The 16,542-nt window shown below is 44.7% G+C and overlaps 1 protein-coding gene across 2 annotated transcripts in view; it reads right to left on the bottom strand.

The window, feature by feature from the left end:
- Positions 1 to 1,046: 1,046 nt before the first annotated feature.
- xpot (exportin, tRNA (nuclear export receptor for tRNAs)) overlaps positions 1,047 to 16,542 on the bottom strand; it is a 24,543-nt gene continuing 9,047 nt past the window's right edge. Inside the window, exons 3-25 of one of the 2 annotated variants that reach the window (XM_046859574.1) lie at positions 13,665 to 13,747; positions 12,833 to 12,889; positions 12,613 to 12,682; positions 11,993 to 12,211; positions 11,580 to 11,788; positions 10,755 to 10,923; positions 10,429 to 10,665; positions 9,339 to 9,377; positions 9,202 to 9,264; positions 8,002 to 8,126; positions 7,724 to 7,868; positions 7,122 to 7,241; positions 6,812 to 6,906; positions 6,619 to 6,688; positions 6,301 to 6,539; positions 5,636 to 5,921; positions 4,224 to 4,413; positions 4,009 to 4,125; positions 2,924 to 3,039; positions 2,795 to 2,842; positions 1,904 to 1,975; positions 1,751 to 1,807; positions 1,047 to 1,633 (exon numbers count right to left, since the gene is read on the bottom strand). In XM_046859574.1, coding sequence (XP_046715530.1) covers positions 1,607 to 1,633; positions 1,751 to 1,807; positions 1,904 to 1,975; positions 2,795 to 2,842; positions 2,924 to 3,039; positions 4,009 to 4,125; positions 4,224 to 4,413; positions 5,636 to 5,921; positions 6,301 to 6,539; positions 6,619 to 6,688; positions 6,812 to 6,906; positions 7,122 to 7,241; positions 7,724 to 7,868; positions 8,002 to 8,126; positions 9,202 to 9,264; positions 9,339 to 9,377; positions 10,429 to 10,665; positions 10,755 to 10,923; positions 11,580 to 11,788; positions 11,993 to 12,211; positions 12,613 to 12,682; positions 12,833 to 12,889; positions 13,665 to 13,747 — 2,853 coding nt within the window. In that variant the 3' untranslated portion in view covers positions 1,047 to 1,606. The remainder of the gene's footprint in view (positions 1,634 to 1,750; positions 1,808 to 1,903; positions 1,976 to 2,794; positions 2,843 to 2,923; positions 3,040 to 4,008; positions 4,126 to 4,223; positions 4,414 to 5,635; positions 5,922 to 6,300; positions 6,540 to 6,618; positions 6,689 to 6,811; positions 6,907 to 7,121; positions 7,242 to 7,723; positions 7,869 to 8,001; positions 8,127 to 9,201; positions 9,265 to 9,338; positions 9,378 to 10,428; positions 10,666 to 10,754; positions 10,924 to 11,579; positions 11,789 to 11,992; positions 12,212 to 12,612; positions 12,683 to 12,832; positions 12,890 to 13,664; positions 13,748 to 16,542) is intronic. The other variant, XM_046859575.1, reaches the window with a different exon arrangement.

Genomic DNA, 16,542 nt, shown 5'->3' with positions numbered 1-16,542 from the left:
GAACTTTGGTCCAAATCCTTCCTCAATGTTCTTTAGTTGCTCAGTAACTGATGTCTGGAATCACGGTTTATGCAGCAAATCAAATCTAACTCTTAATTCTAAACTTACAGCAGATCAGACGCACGACTCGGTGCAGAGTAACGGCGTGGACACGTGTCCTCTCACCAGCACCCACAGTTTCTGCTCATTAACCTGCAGGTGATATAAAACTATAAACCTGAGACCTCAATCTCCTGTTACTCTGATTCTGGAGGGAATCGGAGTCTGGCTGATGTTTTGGACTGAGATTCCCAGTGATGAGAAGCAGCAGCTGTGACGTTTTCTCCTGCAGTCCACAAGCTTCAAACGAAATCTTATTCAATTTTACTCTCATCTGCTCTTCAGTTCTAAATCCATTCAGGAAAGATGATGAATTCAACACAACACTGGATTATGTTATGAAACACTTTATTGGGATTGAGATTTAAAGAGTCTCAAAACAAACAAAATCCAGCATCAAACTTTTTTGGTTGGCAAATTTTCATTACGGAGCTGCTGGAGTTGAGTATCGGATTAAACGCTGCTGAAAAACCGCTGGATATCGTTCACTTTTATTTTCAGTGAATAAACACACTGATGGTGCAGTACAGGATTCCTACACACATTCCATCTTTTTATTTAAATTGTGTTACTCTCTGCCCTCTTCTACATACATGAACACACAGATGGCCACAACTGGCTGAATGTTTCTGTGATGGACAGAGGAGGAGATGATGATGATGATCAGCGCCTCTCAAATTCAGAGCCAATTTTGTTCTCTCCGCCTCCAGAATTATCAAAACCAAATTTTATTATTTCCTGATAAGTGAAATAAAATTTAGTTTAACCTGCAGCCTGAAACATAACCAGCACACGTGCGCACACACACACGTGGGGGGTGGGGGGAGGCTGCAGGCATTAATGAATTGACATGATCACATGTCAATTCAGTGTGTGTGTGTGTGTGTGCGTGTGTGAGAGAGAGATGAAGGCTGGGAACTGTATAAACACGAACTTGTACACGTGAAACTGGTTATTCTGCATTTAATCTGCTATGAATTGGGGGAAAACAAACTTCACACATTCGTCTGTTTCAGATCAGAAATTTCATCATCACTCCAAATAAAAACTAAACATTCCTATTTTATAACATAAAAAAAAATCTAATTAAATAAAATAATTTCAGCAAAACTCCCCGTTTCCAGCTGCTCACACACACACACACACACACACACACACACACACACTCTTTAACCCTGGACAGGTTCGTTTAAATCCCCACGCTTTCACAAATACTAAATATTACTGGAATCATGGGTCATAATTCTTAAGCACTTGTTCAGAACAAAATCTCTTTCCCCAAAGTCCTGAGGTTCGGTTTCCTCGCGGCTCCCTGACGTGTCCGTGTGTCCAATCACAGACGTCCGTCCTCGAGACAGTGTGACTGTACTTGGTGGGTGAGAGCGAGTCCTGTAGCGTTTTTCCTCTTCACATCAGAGACGGCCGCAGTTACGCTTCTCCCTTTAAGTGCTGAAGCAGCTTCTATACTAAGCGCAGTTCTTTAATTTATGATGTAAAACTCGCAGGTTTACAGTTTGGCTTGTTGAAAGAAGGCCTGAGGGAAACAAACAAACAAACACACACACACACACACACACACACACACACACACGTTATTAAACTGCCTCTGTTGAAGAGGGAAATAGTGAAGAGCAGACGTGTGGTGAGATACCTTCATGTAATTTTTCAGGACTTTGGTGTCGGGCTGCTGAAGCACTTGACAGAGTTCCTGTTAAAGTCAGAACGTAAAAAGTGAACGTTTAATTAAAATAAATAAGGAGTAAATGAAGCGTTGCCCAGGTAACACAGAACACGTGACTGTTACCCGTGTGATCTCAGGTGAGACGTGCAGAGACGGCAGATACTCCTGCTGCAGAAACTGAAGAAACTCTGGCCCCTGGGAGAGAAAACACCGATTTACAAACAGAAGCAGCAAAAGAAACTGCATTTCTACTGCAACCGGACAAATGGGATCATCTGATCTGCTTACCCAGAACCTAAACCCAAACCCAGAACACTAACCCAGAACCTAAACCCCAAACCCAGAACACTAACCCAGAACACTAACCCAGAACCTAAACCCCAAACCAGAACACTAACCCAGAACCTAAACCTAAACCCAAACCCAGAACCTAAACCCAAACCAGAACACTAACCCAGAACCTAAACCTAAACCCAGAACCTAAACCCAAACCCAGAACCTAAACCCAAACCCAGAACACTAACCCAGAACCTAACCCCAAACCCAGAACACTAACCCAGAACCTAAACCCAAACCCAGAACACTAACCCAGAACCTAAACCCAAACCAGAACACTAACCCAGAACCTAACCCCAAACCCAGAACACTAACCCAGAACCTAAACCCAAACCAGAACACTAACCCAGAACACTAACCCAGAACCTAAACCCAAACCAGAACACTAACCCAGAACCTAAACCTAAACCCAAACCCAGAACACTAACCCAGAACCCAAACCCAAACCACTAACCCAGAACCTAAACCAAAACCCAGAACACTAACCCAGAACACTAACCCAGAACCCAAACCCAGAACACTAACCCAGAACCTAACCCCAAACCCAGAACCTAACCCCAAACCCAGAACACTAACCCAGAACCTAAACCCAAACCCAGAACACTAACCCAGAACCTAACCCCAAACCCAGAACAGTAACCCAGAACCTAACCCCAAACCCAGAACCCGTCGACTCACCCTCTTGAGATGAATGATTTTCAGAGTCAGTGTGCACTCAGATAAAGTCTGAAAAACACGGGGGTGAAACAAATCAAACAGTTTGAACAGATTGTGTCTGATCATTTTTAATAATTCATGGAGACGTACCAGGATGGTCTGTGCATCAGACAGGTCAAAGGTCGGTTTGAGAGGAGCCAGAAAACACGCGGGGAGAATGTGCTTGTAAATAAAGTCTGGGAAGCCGATTAAACCGTCTTTACCTCCTGAAACAAAACAAACAGAAAGAAGACTCCAGGTTTGAGCGTTTAGAGTTTTATGCCTGCACAAGTGCGCGCGCGCGCACACACACACACACACACACACACGTAATGTAAATGTTATTTATATGCTAAAAGGTATTCATAAAGGACGTTTCCCACATTGAGGTTATGAAGTGCGCACGGGTAGACGGTACAGGAGTAGAACGTACAGGGGTAGAACGTACACGGGTAGACGGTACAGGAGTAGAGGGTACAGGGGTAGAACGTACACGGGTAGAATGTACAGGGGTAGAACGTATACGGGTATACGGTACAGGAGTAGAGGGTACAGGGGTAGAACGTACACGGGTAGACAGTACACGGGTAGACGGTACAGGAGTAGAGGGTACAGGAGTAGAGGGTACAGGGGTAGAGGGTACACGGGTAGACGGTACAGGAGTAGAGGGTACACGGGTAGACGGTACACGGGTAGAACGTACAGGGGTAGAACGTACAGGGGTAGAACGTACAGGGGTAGAACGTACAGGGGTAGAGCGTACAGGGGTAGACGGTACAGGAGTAGAGGGTACACGGGTAGACGGTACAGGGGTAGACGGTACAGGGGTAGAACGTACAGGAGTAGAGGGTACAGGGGTAGACGGTACACAGGTAGAACGTACACAGGAAGTCTACAGAGACGCCTCTAACACTGATTCTCCTCCATGCAGATTTATGATTAAGAATATCCTTTAAAAAGAAGAAGTGAATATAGAACACAAGACCCGGCTTTATATGTTCAACATCACAGGTCATGATCACGTTCTCTCTCCACATCACCCTGAGATACCGGGGAGGGGTGTGTTGGGGGGTAAACACATGTAACAATACGGAACACTACTGCTGCATAGTCTTAGAAAACTGAATCTTCCCTCTGGCCAGATGTGAAAATGTTCTGTAAGCCAGATGTGATCAGATGAACAGAAACATCCTTACCCCAAAGCTCCACTAGTCTGGAGAGGATTATGAAACAGGTCTTCTGAGCGATGGGGTCAGGGAAGTCCACTGCTCCCTGAATAATGGTGAAGAGCACACGCTCAATGTTCTCAGCACCTGAAGAACATAAAAGTGTAAACTAAAAACAGTGCTTTGATCTAAATCACATGTGTGTGTGTGTGTACTTTGAAGGAGTGGTGGTGTTTAAAACTCACCCTGGTTGGCCATGACCTCGTTCATGCCACTGCTGGCGATGGTCTGGATGAAGCTGAAGTAGCTCCTCCTCAGCATCTGCTTCTCCAGAGCAGCTGTTTGATCGTTCTCTTCTGCTGGTCGAGATAAAACCTCAAAAATGGCCAGAACTAATGGCATAAAGACCTGCTGCAAGAACGGAGACACCTGACTCTACACACACACACACACACACACACACACACACACACACACAGTTAGATACATATGATGATAAAATATTCATAATCACTTGCTGCATCTAAAACTTTAAATACTCTTGTTTAAGATCCCTCAGTCTTCTGACAAAAATGTGTTGAAACAAATCCGGAACATTTTGAAGGATCTTGATCTGGAAGGTAGATACGAGTCTTATATCATGATCTACATAGCTTCCAGATAAGTACATTTTTAGAAAAAAGGCTCAGTGTTAATCTTTATGAGGTTTAAATATCTGATCCTCATAAAGAGGTGACGGCGGATCAGATATTTACACTAATATCTGATCAGGTCTGATTGTGTTGAGAGATGCCTCCTGTCACGTTATACAGATTTTAGATGCTCGGGTGAAGCTCATGTTTATGAGTGAGCATAAAACAGCAGACACACATACAGTATACTATAAACGACTTTACCTTCCGAGAACAAAACCTGATTATATGCATGATTCCTCAAACACTGATTTTCATTTATGTCTAAAAAATATCCTTTAAAAAGAAGAAATTACTGCAGAACACATGACCTTATTTTAATATATGACCTTGCTGTGACCTTGTCTTGTCTAGGCTGAAACACTACAGCACCGTAAAGCTGCTTAAATACCCGGCTTTATATGTTCAGCTCACTGATCATGTTTTCCACGTTCTCTCTCCACATCACCCTGAGATACCAGGGCTTTCTACTCTGCTGAAAAAAGTAAGTGCACCCTCACATTTCAGCAACGATTTTATAACCATGTTAGTGTCTTCTCAAGGGACAAAAGTGTAGAAATGAAACATGGATATATTTTAGAGGAGTCAGTGTGCAGTTTGTGTATCAGTACTGATTTACGGTCCTCTAAAAATAACAACAAACAGACTGCACAATGTCTCCTGTAAAACAGATCCACGGTTCATTTCTACACTTTTGTGCTTTGAGAAGACACTATAATGGTTGCACACACACACACACACACACACACACACACACACACACACACACACACACACACACACACACACACACAAAGCTAAAACTTATGTATAAAAAAGTGTAATTTGCAGTATGTAATATAAACTTCTCCACATGGTCTAGCAGTGATGGTGGGTTTTAGAAAATATGAGAGCGTCTACAGATAAAACCCTGATTACTGAACACCTGGTTTGTTCACGAGTGTAAACACCTTCACACAGCACACCTTGAACTTGGCTGTGATCTGGCTGATGAGGGGGATGAACTCCTGAAGGTCCTTGGGTTCACAGTCCTTGAGCATGTGCTCACTGGCATTGGGGATGAAGGGCAGGACCTCCTCCTCCAGACAGATGATCATGCGATGAAGGAAGGAGCGTACGGCGCTGCGCAGCGTCCCCCGCTGGACAGGACAGCTTAGCGCGGGGAGGAACGTCTGCAGGCAGTCCAGGTAGACCTCAGAGCAACCACACAACTTTACCGTCTGCTTATTACTGAACGCCTTACTAGTACGGCTAGAGAGAGAGAGAGAGAGAGAGAGAGAGAGAGAGAGAGAGAGAGCGAGAGAGCGTGAGAGAGTGTGAGAGAGAGAGAGAGAGAGAGAGTGTGTGAGAGAGAGAGAGAGAGAGAGAGTGAGAGAGAGAGAGAGAGAGTGTGAGAGAGAGAGAGAGAGAGAGAGAGGAGAGAGAGAGGAGGAGAGAGAGAGAGGAGAGAGAGAGAGAGGAGAGAGAGGAGAGAGAGAGAGAGAGAGAGAGAGAGAGAGAGAGAGAGAGAGAGAGAATACTGTATATAGAAGATCCACTTTATCATCAGCCTTTAAACTAAATGATTAATGATCAGTCAGCACTTCATTCTTCTCTGTGATGTGTGTTGGATGGAAATTGGAGAAGATACCTGGCAAAGCCCACAGCATGACCGAGACAGTCAGCGAGTGCAGTCTGTCTCTCCTCGTCGCTCTCCTGGGTGAGTTTGGCCAGCAGCAGGCGGAAGGCCTCCATGAGCGGCGTGAGGAGACTGCGCATGAGCACCTGCTTCCTGTCAGCTGGACACTCACCGTTCACGATCAGAACCCCGGCCGTCTCAAACATGAACAGCTGATCATCACTGCTCAGGAGCGCAGGAAACCCGTTCTCCTGAAACACGCAGAGAGTGAGGTATACATCCAGCCTGCACACGTACGTGTGTGTGTGTGTGAGTGAGAGAGACACTTACAGGAGGGTTCAAAGCCAGAAGGTCCTGTATTCGGCTCAGGATGTCTTCAATAAAAGCGTTCATGTGTTTACTGTAGTAAAGGAATAAAAAGATCAAATGTAAATCACTAATTGTTTACTGATTTGTTGTTTATTTGTTTGCAGTGCAGGACATGAGGACGTTTCATCAGGATCCACGTGCAGCTTAGACTCACTGTAGGGTTTTGATGAACCTGGAGAAAAGGTACGCCACTCTGCTGCGCACCTTCGGACTGCTGTGCCTCAGACCACGATGATCCAAAAATGCCATCTGAATAGTGCGCACACACACACACACACACACACACACACACGCGAAAAATATATGGGATTAATACACATAATACACTTTCAGTCATAAGTTCTGTAAAGCTGCTTTGATGTTCATTGTGAAACGTTTAATAGAAATAAAGTTGAACAGCTTGGATTTAGTGTAGTGTTAGTGGATTGAGCAGGTAGATGATGGTAAGAGGAGATAAAACTCACCAGGACATGTGGAATGTGCTGAGGCTCCACAATGAAGAACTTGTCATAGCGAACAACAGTCTCAAAAAACTCCAGAGTCACAGAGGTGTGCTGGTACTCACTCACACCACTTGAGATGAGCTACACACACACACACACACACACACACACACACACACACACACACACACACACACACACACACACACACACGTAAACATTTTGGGCAAATAACTGTAAATGGATAAACATTTCCGTGACCCCAAACCTACTACATGCAGGTAGTCCGAGTTACAATGTGATACAAATATTACATTTTCACACAGGATTTTCCTTTTTGTAGGATATGTATATACACACACTACATACACACTAGACACACTACACACACACACTACACACACACAGTGCAGAACACAGTGAAATGAAACGACGTTCCACCAGCACCGTGGTGCTCCAGCAAACAAATCAACAAAAGGAACACACAACTACACAAAACTCTAAACTAACACCACAAAGTGCACATGTGCAACAAAACAAAAAACCCCAAAAAGACAACAAGAAACAAGAAGACAGTAGACACATTAAGTGTCAAAACCAGTAAGAGTGTATCTTCATCTCACCGTCCTCATCATGTCCTGCAGCGTGCTGGCTTTTGTTGCATCACCACTGAAATGAGCTCCATGGGATGCAGGTAGTGCTTCTCCTAACATGTAAAACAAGCGAATTGCCACCTCCACCTCCATGAAACGGGATGACTGCCAGCTCCTACACACACACACACACACACACACACACACACACACACACACACACACAATGCTAGCTAATTGCTGCAGGTAACTGTGTGTGTGTGTGTGTGTGTGTGTGTGTGTGTGTGTGTGTGTGTGTGTAATCTTACTGCATAGTGCTGGTGAAGACTCTATGCACAGACTCCAGTAAGAGCTCAGGAGAAACCTGAGCCAAGCGATCAAGCAGCATCTTCAACTGCTTCCTGTACTCCACAAACATGGCCTCATCCTCACCCTTACAGCCAGAGTGAAGATTGCACATAAAAGAGCATTTTATAAACCTCTCCTGACTCTGCATTCACATTAATAATGATAATAATTATAATACAATGGAACCCGGTTATGTCGATGTCCTAGGGGGTCGCCAAAAAGCATCGAGGTAACCGATGATGGAGATAAACGAAAATCAAAATGGCGGCAATATATTAACGTGCTTGAAATTTCTTTATGTACATGATGTGCGTTAATAAATGAGAATGTGCATGCACGTGTTTTTGAAGGGTTTTTTACACAACAGCGTTGCCGCGATTTGTTTGATGAAGGCATGCTATAAAAATACATACAGTACATGTTTATCTGTCAGGAATCCACCTGCCACGCCCCTTCGCCCCTTCAGCGTGTCAGGTGTTTTCGCCGCTTTCTCTGAAGCTCCGCTTCAATCGCGCACATATGGTGCTCGTTTATCATCATCACCAGCTCCTATTTAAACTTCCACACTCTCACTGTCCATTATTGTTGGTATATGTTAGTTCACGGCGGTCGTTGTTATCGCGCATGCGTATCCCGGTACGTGTCTTCCCACCGGCACTCTCTCAACGGCTGCGCTTTTCTTCCCAAAGCGCACCGCGGATTCCCCCCCCCCGATCCTGCCGGTGTTCATTCTATGCTTTTGCTGCTCATCCCATGTTCCTACCAAGCGCGGCTTTCGCCTCCCGTTCATCGCATAACATTTAACAACAAAAGGCATATGTGCACTAACTAACAGCAGAGATTCACCAGTATACAATACAACACCTGTAGCAGCTGTAAGGTTTGATTTTTCCGCCACTTTCGCTAGTTCTTCTGCGTCTGCACCGAGATAACCGGCGTTAAATGTCAAATTTTCCCCCCTTGTGCTCGAGATATCAGGGTTCGGCGACATAAAAAAAGTCGACATAACGATAAAAAATGCTTAGACAAAGCGAGAATTTGGCGGTTCCACTTAATCGGGTTAAGTGTCGACTTAATAGTGTTGTCGAGTTAACCGAGGTCGAGATAACCGGGTTCCACTGTAATAAGAAGAAGAGATCGTTATTCAGGATTATAACTACCTCATTTTCAAAGTTGTACTCGTCATCATATGTCAGTTTTTTCATAACAGCCAGCATGATGGCCTGCAGGAGCACAGAAACACTACAGTTACACTGTGGAACATCAGCAGAGAACAGTGGCTGAGATCTATTCTTACCTCAGTGTTACTCTTCTGCTGATCATTAAGGACAGGAAGCTGTGAAAGAGAGGAAATAAACAGCGTCAGTAACAGGAACAGAAAGGTGATGGTACTGTGATGAACTGGAGCTAATGATCCTTCAGAAACTACTCGAAGGTCCACTGGGGTTTCTATTAGTGCTGCACCATTAATCGTATCACAGTCATGATGGCGGCTTGTGCGATTATATGACAGCAAATGTTGTGATTAAATGGAATAAATAAGTGCACGTGTGAACACATACTTTCCGAGAACAGTTTCAGATTTTTCACGCCGCTAACAGAACAAAAAAGACCAGATAGTCTCAGTTTAGTCAGCGCACGTGTGGTCATGTGACTTCACCTGGCAACCTCTGCTTTCCCCACACACACATCCCCATACACAGCGTCAGCTCTGCCTGGTATCTCTCTCTCTCTCTCTCTCTCTCACCTCTCACCATCAGCTCTGCCTGGTATCTCTCTCTCTCACCATCAGCTCTGCCTGGTATCTGTCTCTCTCTCTCTCTCTATCTCTCACCATCAGCTCTGCCTGGTATCTCTCTCTCACCATCAGCTCTGCCTGGTATCTGTCTCTCTCTATCTCTCACCATCAGCTCTGCCTGGTATCTCTCTCACCATCAGCTCTGCCTGGTATCTGTCTCTCTCTCTCTCTCTCTCTCTCTCTCTCACCATCAGCTCTGTCTGGTATCTCTCTCTCAGCTCTGCCTGGTATCTCTCTCTCTCTCTCAGCTCTGCCTGGTGTCTCTCTTTCTAGCAACATTCCATAAAAAAAAAGTTTAAACACATTGAATAATGTTTGCAAAATTGCCAGAATGAGTATGTAAACATGTACAGTATCTTAAACTACAGCAGAAAAACAGGATGTTTGTTTAAGCAAAATGTTTTAGATCTTATTTTTGTGAAATTCATGTTTATATTGATTGTTTAATTCAGCTGTGCCTTGAGAAAAAATGTTTGCAAATGCAAATGTAAAAAATTATTAATTCTGAAAAACTTTGTTTTACCAATGGCTCATTTCAGCAAGGTCACTAACCTGTGTGCAATTTGTGTGTGTGTGCGTGTGTGTGTACCTGTTTGAGCACGTGTAAGTAGTCGTAACAGAAGCCCACTATATTAGTTGAGATGTCATCGTCCTCGTGCATCAGCAGCTGCAGCATCAGCGGGATCTTGGCCTCCAGAGCCTGCAGGGCTTCTGCTGCCACCTTCAGGTCTCCGGTTTTAGTGAGTTTGGTCCAGCTCAACACCAGAGCCTGACCCATTCCATTTACCAGACGTGAGAACTTAGCCAGGAAGTCCACGTCCTCCTCCTGAGACACACACACACCACAATCACACACTCTGCTGCTGTATAATCCTGGCTGTGAGGTAATTACTGCCGTGTTCCGTCAGCATGTACCTGCTTGATGTTGAAGAATCCAGCACTCTGGAGGACCTGAGAGAGAGACTCCACCAGTTTGGTTTTGTCCACTGGGTCCATGCCTTTATTAACGATCTCAAACAGACAATCACAGGCCTCCTCCCTCAGCTCCTCCACCGACATGTGACTCAACAACACATTCACAAACCTGCAAACAGACACACACACACACACACACCTGAGCTGATTGCTGATATTGTGTATGGAAATGGAAATGTGTAGGTATTTCCTGTAAAACAGGTCACAGTTGTGTGTACTTTCTGTAGAATATATTCAGACTTTGTCCACAGTTGTGTTATGAACTTGCTTTACTCCATTATCAGGTGCAGCTCATGTTCTCCACACGACATGCACACACACCAGTAATAACAGAGAGTGGGCTCGGTCTATAGATCACCCTGTTGTTGCCTGGCAGCAGCTGAATCTACATCAGTTTAATAGAAGAGCACAGACGCTACACTGTTCACTAGGGCGGAGCTGGGGCTCAAGGAAACAATGAATTTGTTTAAACACCTGAAAGATCTGAAATGTGCTGAATGTTGAAAGCCTGAGTATCCAGAGTACACAGATAAACTGCACTAGAGCCAGAAACACTGCTAAAACACAAATATGGTGGAAACCACCGAAACCACTGATGCAGTGTTATTGTACCTGATAGAAGAATATGGTGCTCATCAAAACTAGTGAAAACCGGGGTAATGATTCTGATATGAAAAGCGCACAATGAGCAATACGACACGTTCAGCACACGAATCAGAGAATCAGGATGAGGATGAACTTCAGCAGCTGTGGAGATGTTCTGACCTGTCGTTGGCGATGAGGTTGAGGTCGATCCAGGACACGTACACGCCGACTACCTCCAGACACTGACACGTGAGCTCGGTGTGAGTGCGCTGATACGTCTGCAGGATCTGGTACCAGGACTCCACCAGGGCCGGGATACACGACTCTCTCATGCTGTCTTTAATCAGAGTGTTCCTGCGGGTCTCCTGCAGACACAGACGTGTATTTATCTGTAATATAAAATGGGTAAAATAAACATGTTCCTGTTTCTTCTGATATGCAGTTTATAGCTGTTCATTCTGATTTTTAAAATGAGATCCATCCAGCCAGGATTGTACTCAGTGTGAGAACACTGCCTCAAACACCATTATGATACGTGAGGAAGCTACAGAAGACCAGGCAGAACACAGCAGAACGCTGAAGGTGAGCCGTACCTCAGGAGAGTGCAAGATGTCCCGGTCCACCACCTCGGCGTCGATGGCCATGAGCGTACGCAGGTAGATGTCCAGGCCATAAGGGTTTAGACCCACCAGAGAGAGAACATCAAAGAAGAACTTGGGCCACAGCGTCAGGTACTCCATGACAAAGGTGAGCGCAAACACCTGTGCGGCCTTGTTCTTGATGAATGGCTTCTCAGGGTGTGAGCTCATCAACTGTGGGGAGAAAAATCACAGCTAAACACCGAGGTAGAATCAGGACCTGAACAGGTCCAGGCTCCTCATTCACTTCTGAACTGTAGAGTTACTGCTTATAGAACACACAGCTTTCATGAGCTTTCAGAGCAAACCTACAGACGTCCATGTTCTTTTCCCTGCTACCTTAAACAACTGGAATTTTACAAAAAATTTCTGACTTTCAGCTTAATATAAAAACACAAACTCTTCTCTGGAGTCCCCTCACAGGTTCCTAAAACTGACATTTAACAGCTTTGAGAAGAAACTATACATCGTTTATCACAGCGCTGCAGATAACAGAAGGTAAATGAGGAGAGAAACAGCAGCATGAAAACACTTCATATTCATTATCTTTCATGATCATGAAAATACTTTCACACCTGCAACTGCAGCCATTTCATCAAAGTCTCTCTAATGAGCTGCTGCTGAGCTCCGGTGAGTCTCGCATGCCTGCAAAACACACACACACACACACACACACACACACACACACACACACACTATTAGCTCTACCACAGGGGTGTCACAGCTCTCGTGAGGACTTGTTTTGGTCAGAAACAGGAAGTGTGGTTGCTGAAAGCATGTGGACTATAATCTCACCTGTATTTGATCTGATGCTCCAGAACTTGAAAACAAAAGAACTTTACATGATCATCACTGAAAGAATAAACAGAAAAATGTTTTGTCAGATCACAGAACAGCAGCATTCCGACAGACCAAAGACGTGTTCACGTGAACGCATTTTTAAGAAATCATGAGAAAACTAATCAAGTCCATAAGCATTAAGGAGAAGGACATTTTTCTCTCTCTCACACACACACACACACACACACACACACACACACAAGTAAAGTGTATTACAAGTTCCTGAAACAGAAAAATCTTAAATATTAAGAAATGTCAATCTGAAAAAACTACTTGTCTAATGATAATTACAACCGAGAAACTCTTTCCTTGATTTCAGACAGACAGACAGACAGGCAGGCAGGCAGGCAGGCAGGCAGACAGACAGACAGACAGACAGCCAGCCAGCCAGCCAGCCTCCTGTGTCTCTCACTAAGAGAGCACTATTTAGGGAGCTGAAGTGGTCAGCTGAAGGCATCAGTTCCTGCACAGAAAGTGAGCAGTGATGAACTGATACACTCTGAGGCGTGAGCTCACACTGTAAATCTCACAGCTTTCAGGATCATAACAACATGCACTAAACAATTTATCATCTGTCCCTTAAACACAACAGCACAGTGACACGATTTTATGTTCGGCTTATGTAGACACCCCACAAGTATAAAGGGGTTAGGGGCCTTACTTAAGGGCCCGACAGTGGCAGCTTGGCAGTGAAGGGGCAGGAACCTGAGACCTTCTGATCATAAAGCGCAGAAATAATGAAATGGTGAACATCCAGCACTGGTGTGCAGAGGATTGTGGGTCTCACCTGTAGATACCTTTAGCCAGTGCTTCAGCACACACCTCCCATCCATCAGGAGATTCCTTCAGCTGCTCAAAATACACCAGTGCCTGAAAAACAAACAGACGTGTGACTGGAATCGTGATGATGTTACTGACACGAGACATGAGCTGCTACAATAAAGCCACAGTGTGAGATGAACTACACGCTTCACACGTCACTCACGCTTCCAGTGTGTAATAATAAAACCTCAAACTGGATAAGGAACAACATGATGCTCAAAATGAGCAGCAAATTCAAAGAGTTGTGCATGTGGTTACTCAGATCACTGTTATTCTGCCTCGTGTCTGGTGTTTACCTGTGGATACCTGCGTGCAGTTCTCATTAACAAATCACAAGCCAGATATTTTCCATTCTTATATGCAATAAAACAGTTTCAGAAACATGCAAATGAGATGCTTTCAGCACCAGGAACCAGCACCAGAGTGTCGACCAAACTCTGCTCGTGTGCACACTGAGATTCACCTCATCCTGCTTTAGCACAAACGTAACAACAGAGCAATAACACAACAATCAACACAATCAAAAAAATCACAAAGTGGATATGGAAAGATGTTCTTAAGAAGAGCATCACAGTGGTGCCTCCTTAATAAAGGAGAAATGAGTAATGACAGGAGCTCTAATGTTTCTTCACTCATGTCTTTATGTACAAATAGGAAAAACTCCTGTATTGAACTGACAGGCAAAAGTAATCCAGACCACTAAACCTGAGCAACAGATTCATCCTAAATACTGATTTAAAACAGATGTTAAATGCTTTAAAACTCCTAAAAATGCACAAAGTTTGATCACATTTATTCTATTTATTTCTTATATGGTATCTACATGCGGCTCTGTGATCAGTGCCATACCTCCAACACGCTGTAATAAAGATCACATCAGCACTGGAAGCAGAAAAAGCTTCTACATCATTAAGATCTGGTGTAAAGAGTTCTAAGGATGGACGAGGCTCAGTGAGCACCAGTGAGAAGAGGAGCCACAGGAAATACCATCACAATCAAAGTGCACGTAGCTGAAACCAGAAACACACAGCTGCATTCAGGCTGAGCTTCAACTCTGATTCAATCTGACAAAAATACCTTCAGCTGCAGAGGCTCCACACGTTCAACACACACACACACACACACACACACACACACACACACGAGCGCGCGCCTTCAAGACTTCACACACTACAACCAGCTAACAGCAGAATGCTAAATACTTTATATATAATTTATATACAAGACTGTGTGTGTTTGTGTGTGTGTGTGTGTGGCCACCAGCAATGCTGATCATTCTGTAGGTCATTACAGCTTTACTGAAAACAATCTAAATGGTGGCCTTTGTACAATTTAGATCACTGAATGGATCTCTCTCTCACACACACACACACACACACACACACAAACACACATCATATCAGCACACAGAAAATTACTGCTAAACTACAGTTAATTCTATTAATAATTTAATTTAGAATGGGGTTATTTGTGTAACTGACTGTATAATATATAGAACACAAATAGACATTTATTATAAACATTTAAATTTTACACACACACACGTCTTACACACACACACGTCTCTCACACACACAGGTCTCTCACACACACACCAGTCTCACACACACGAGTCTCACACACACACGAAGTCTCTCACACACACGAGTCTCACACACACGAGTCTCTCACACACACGAGTCTTCACACACACACACACACACACACACACGAGTCTCCACACACACACACGAGTCTCTCACACACACACACACACACACACACACACACACACACACACACACACACACACACACACACACACACACACAGTCTCACACACACACACACACACACACACACACACCACACACACACACATCTCACACACACACACAGTCTCTCTCACACACACACGAGTCTCTCTCACACACACACACACACAGTCTCTCTCACACACACACACACACACACACACACACACACACACACACACACAGTCTCTCACACACACACACACACACAGTCTCTCACACACACACACAAGTCTCTCACACACACACACACACACAGTCTCACACACACACAGTCTCTCACACACACACACACACACAGTCTCACACACACACACACACACAGTCACACACACACACACACACACACAGTCTCACACACACACACACACACACACACAGGTCTCACACACACACACACACACACACACACACCACACACACACAGTCTCTCACACACTCACACACACACACACACACACACACAGTCTCTCACACACACAGGTCTCACACACACACACACACACACACACACAGAGTCTCACACACACACACACACACACAGTCTCTCACACACACACACACACACACACACACACACACACAGGTCTCTCACACACACACACAGGTCTCTCACACACACACACACACAGTCTCACACACACACACACACAGTCTCTCACACACACACCACACACACACACACACGAGTCTCTCACACACACACACACACACACACACACACACAGGTCTCACACACACACACACACACACACACACACAGTCTCTCACACACACACACATACACACACACACACACACACACACACACACACAGTCTCTCACACACACACACACAGTCTCACACACACACACAGTCTCTCACACACACACAACACACACACGAGTCTCACACACACACACACACACACACACACACACACACACACACACACACACACACACACACACACACGAGTCTCTCACACACACACACACACACGTCTCACACACACACACACACACACACACACACAGTCTCACACACACACACACGAGTCTACACACACA

The sequence above is a fragment of the Silurus meridionalis genome, chromosome 10 (genome assembly GCF_014805685.1).
Source record: "Silurus meridionalis isolate SWU-2019-XX chromosome 10, ASM1480568v1, whole genome shotgun sequence".
Classification (NCBI taxonomy): Eukaryota; Metazoa; Chordata; class Actinopteri; order Siluriformes; family Siluridae; genus Silurus; species Silurus meridionalis.
The sequence above is the reverse complement of the archived record's forward strand: the minus strand, read 5'-3'. Positions and strand labels throughout refer to the sequence as shown.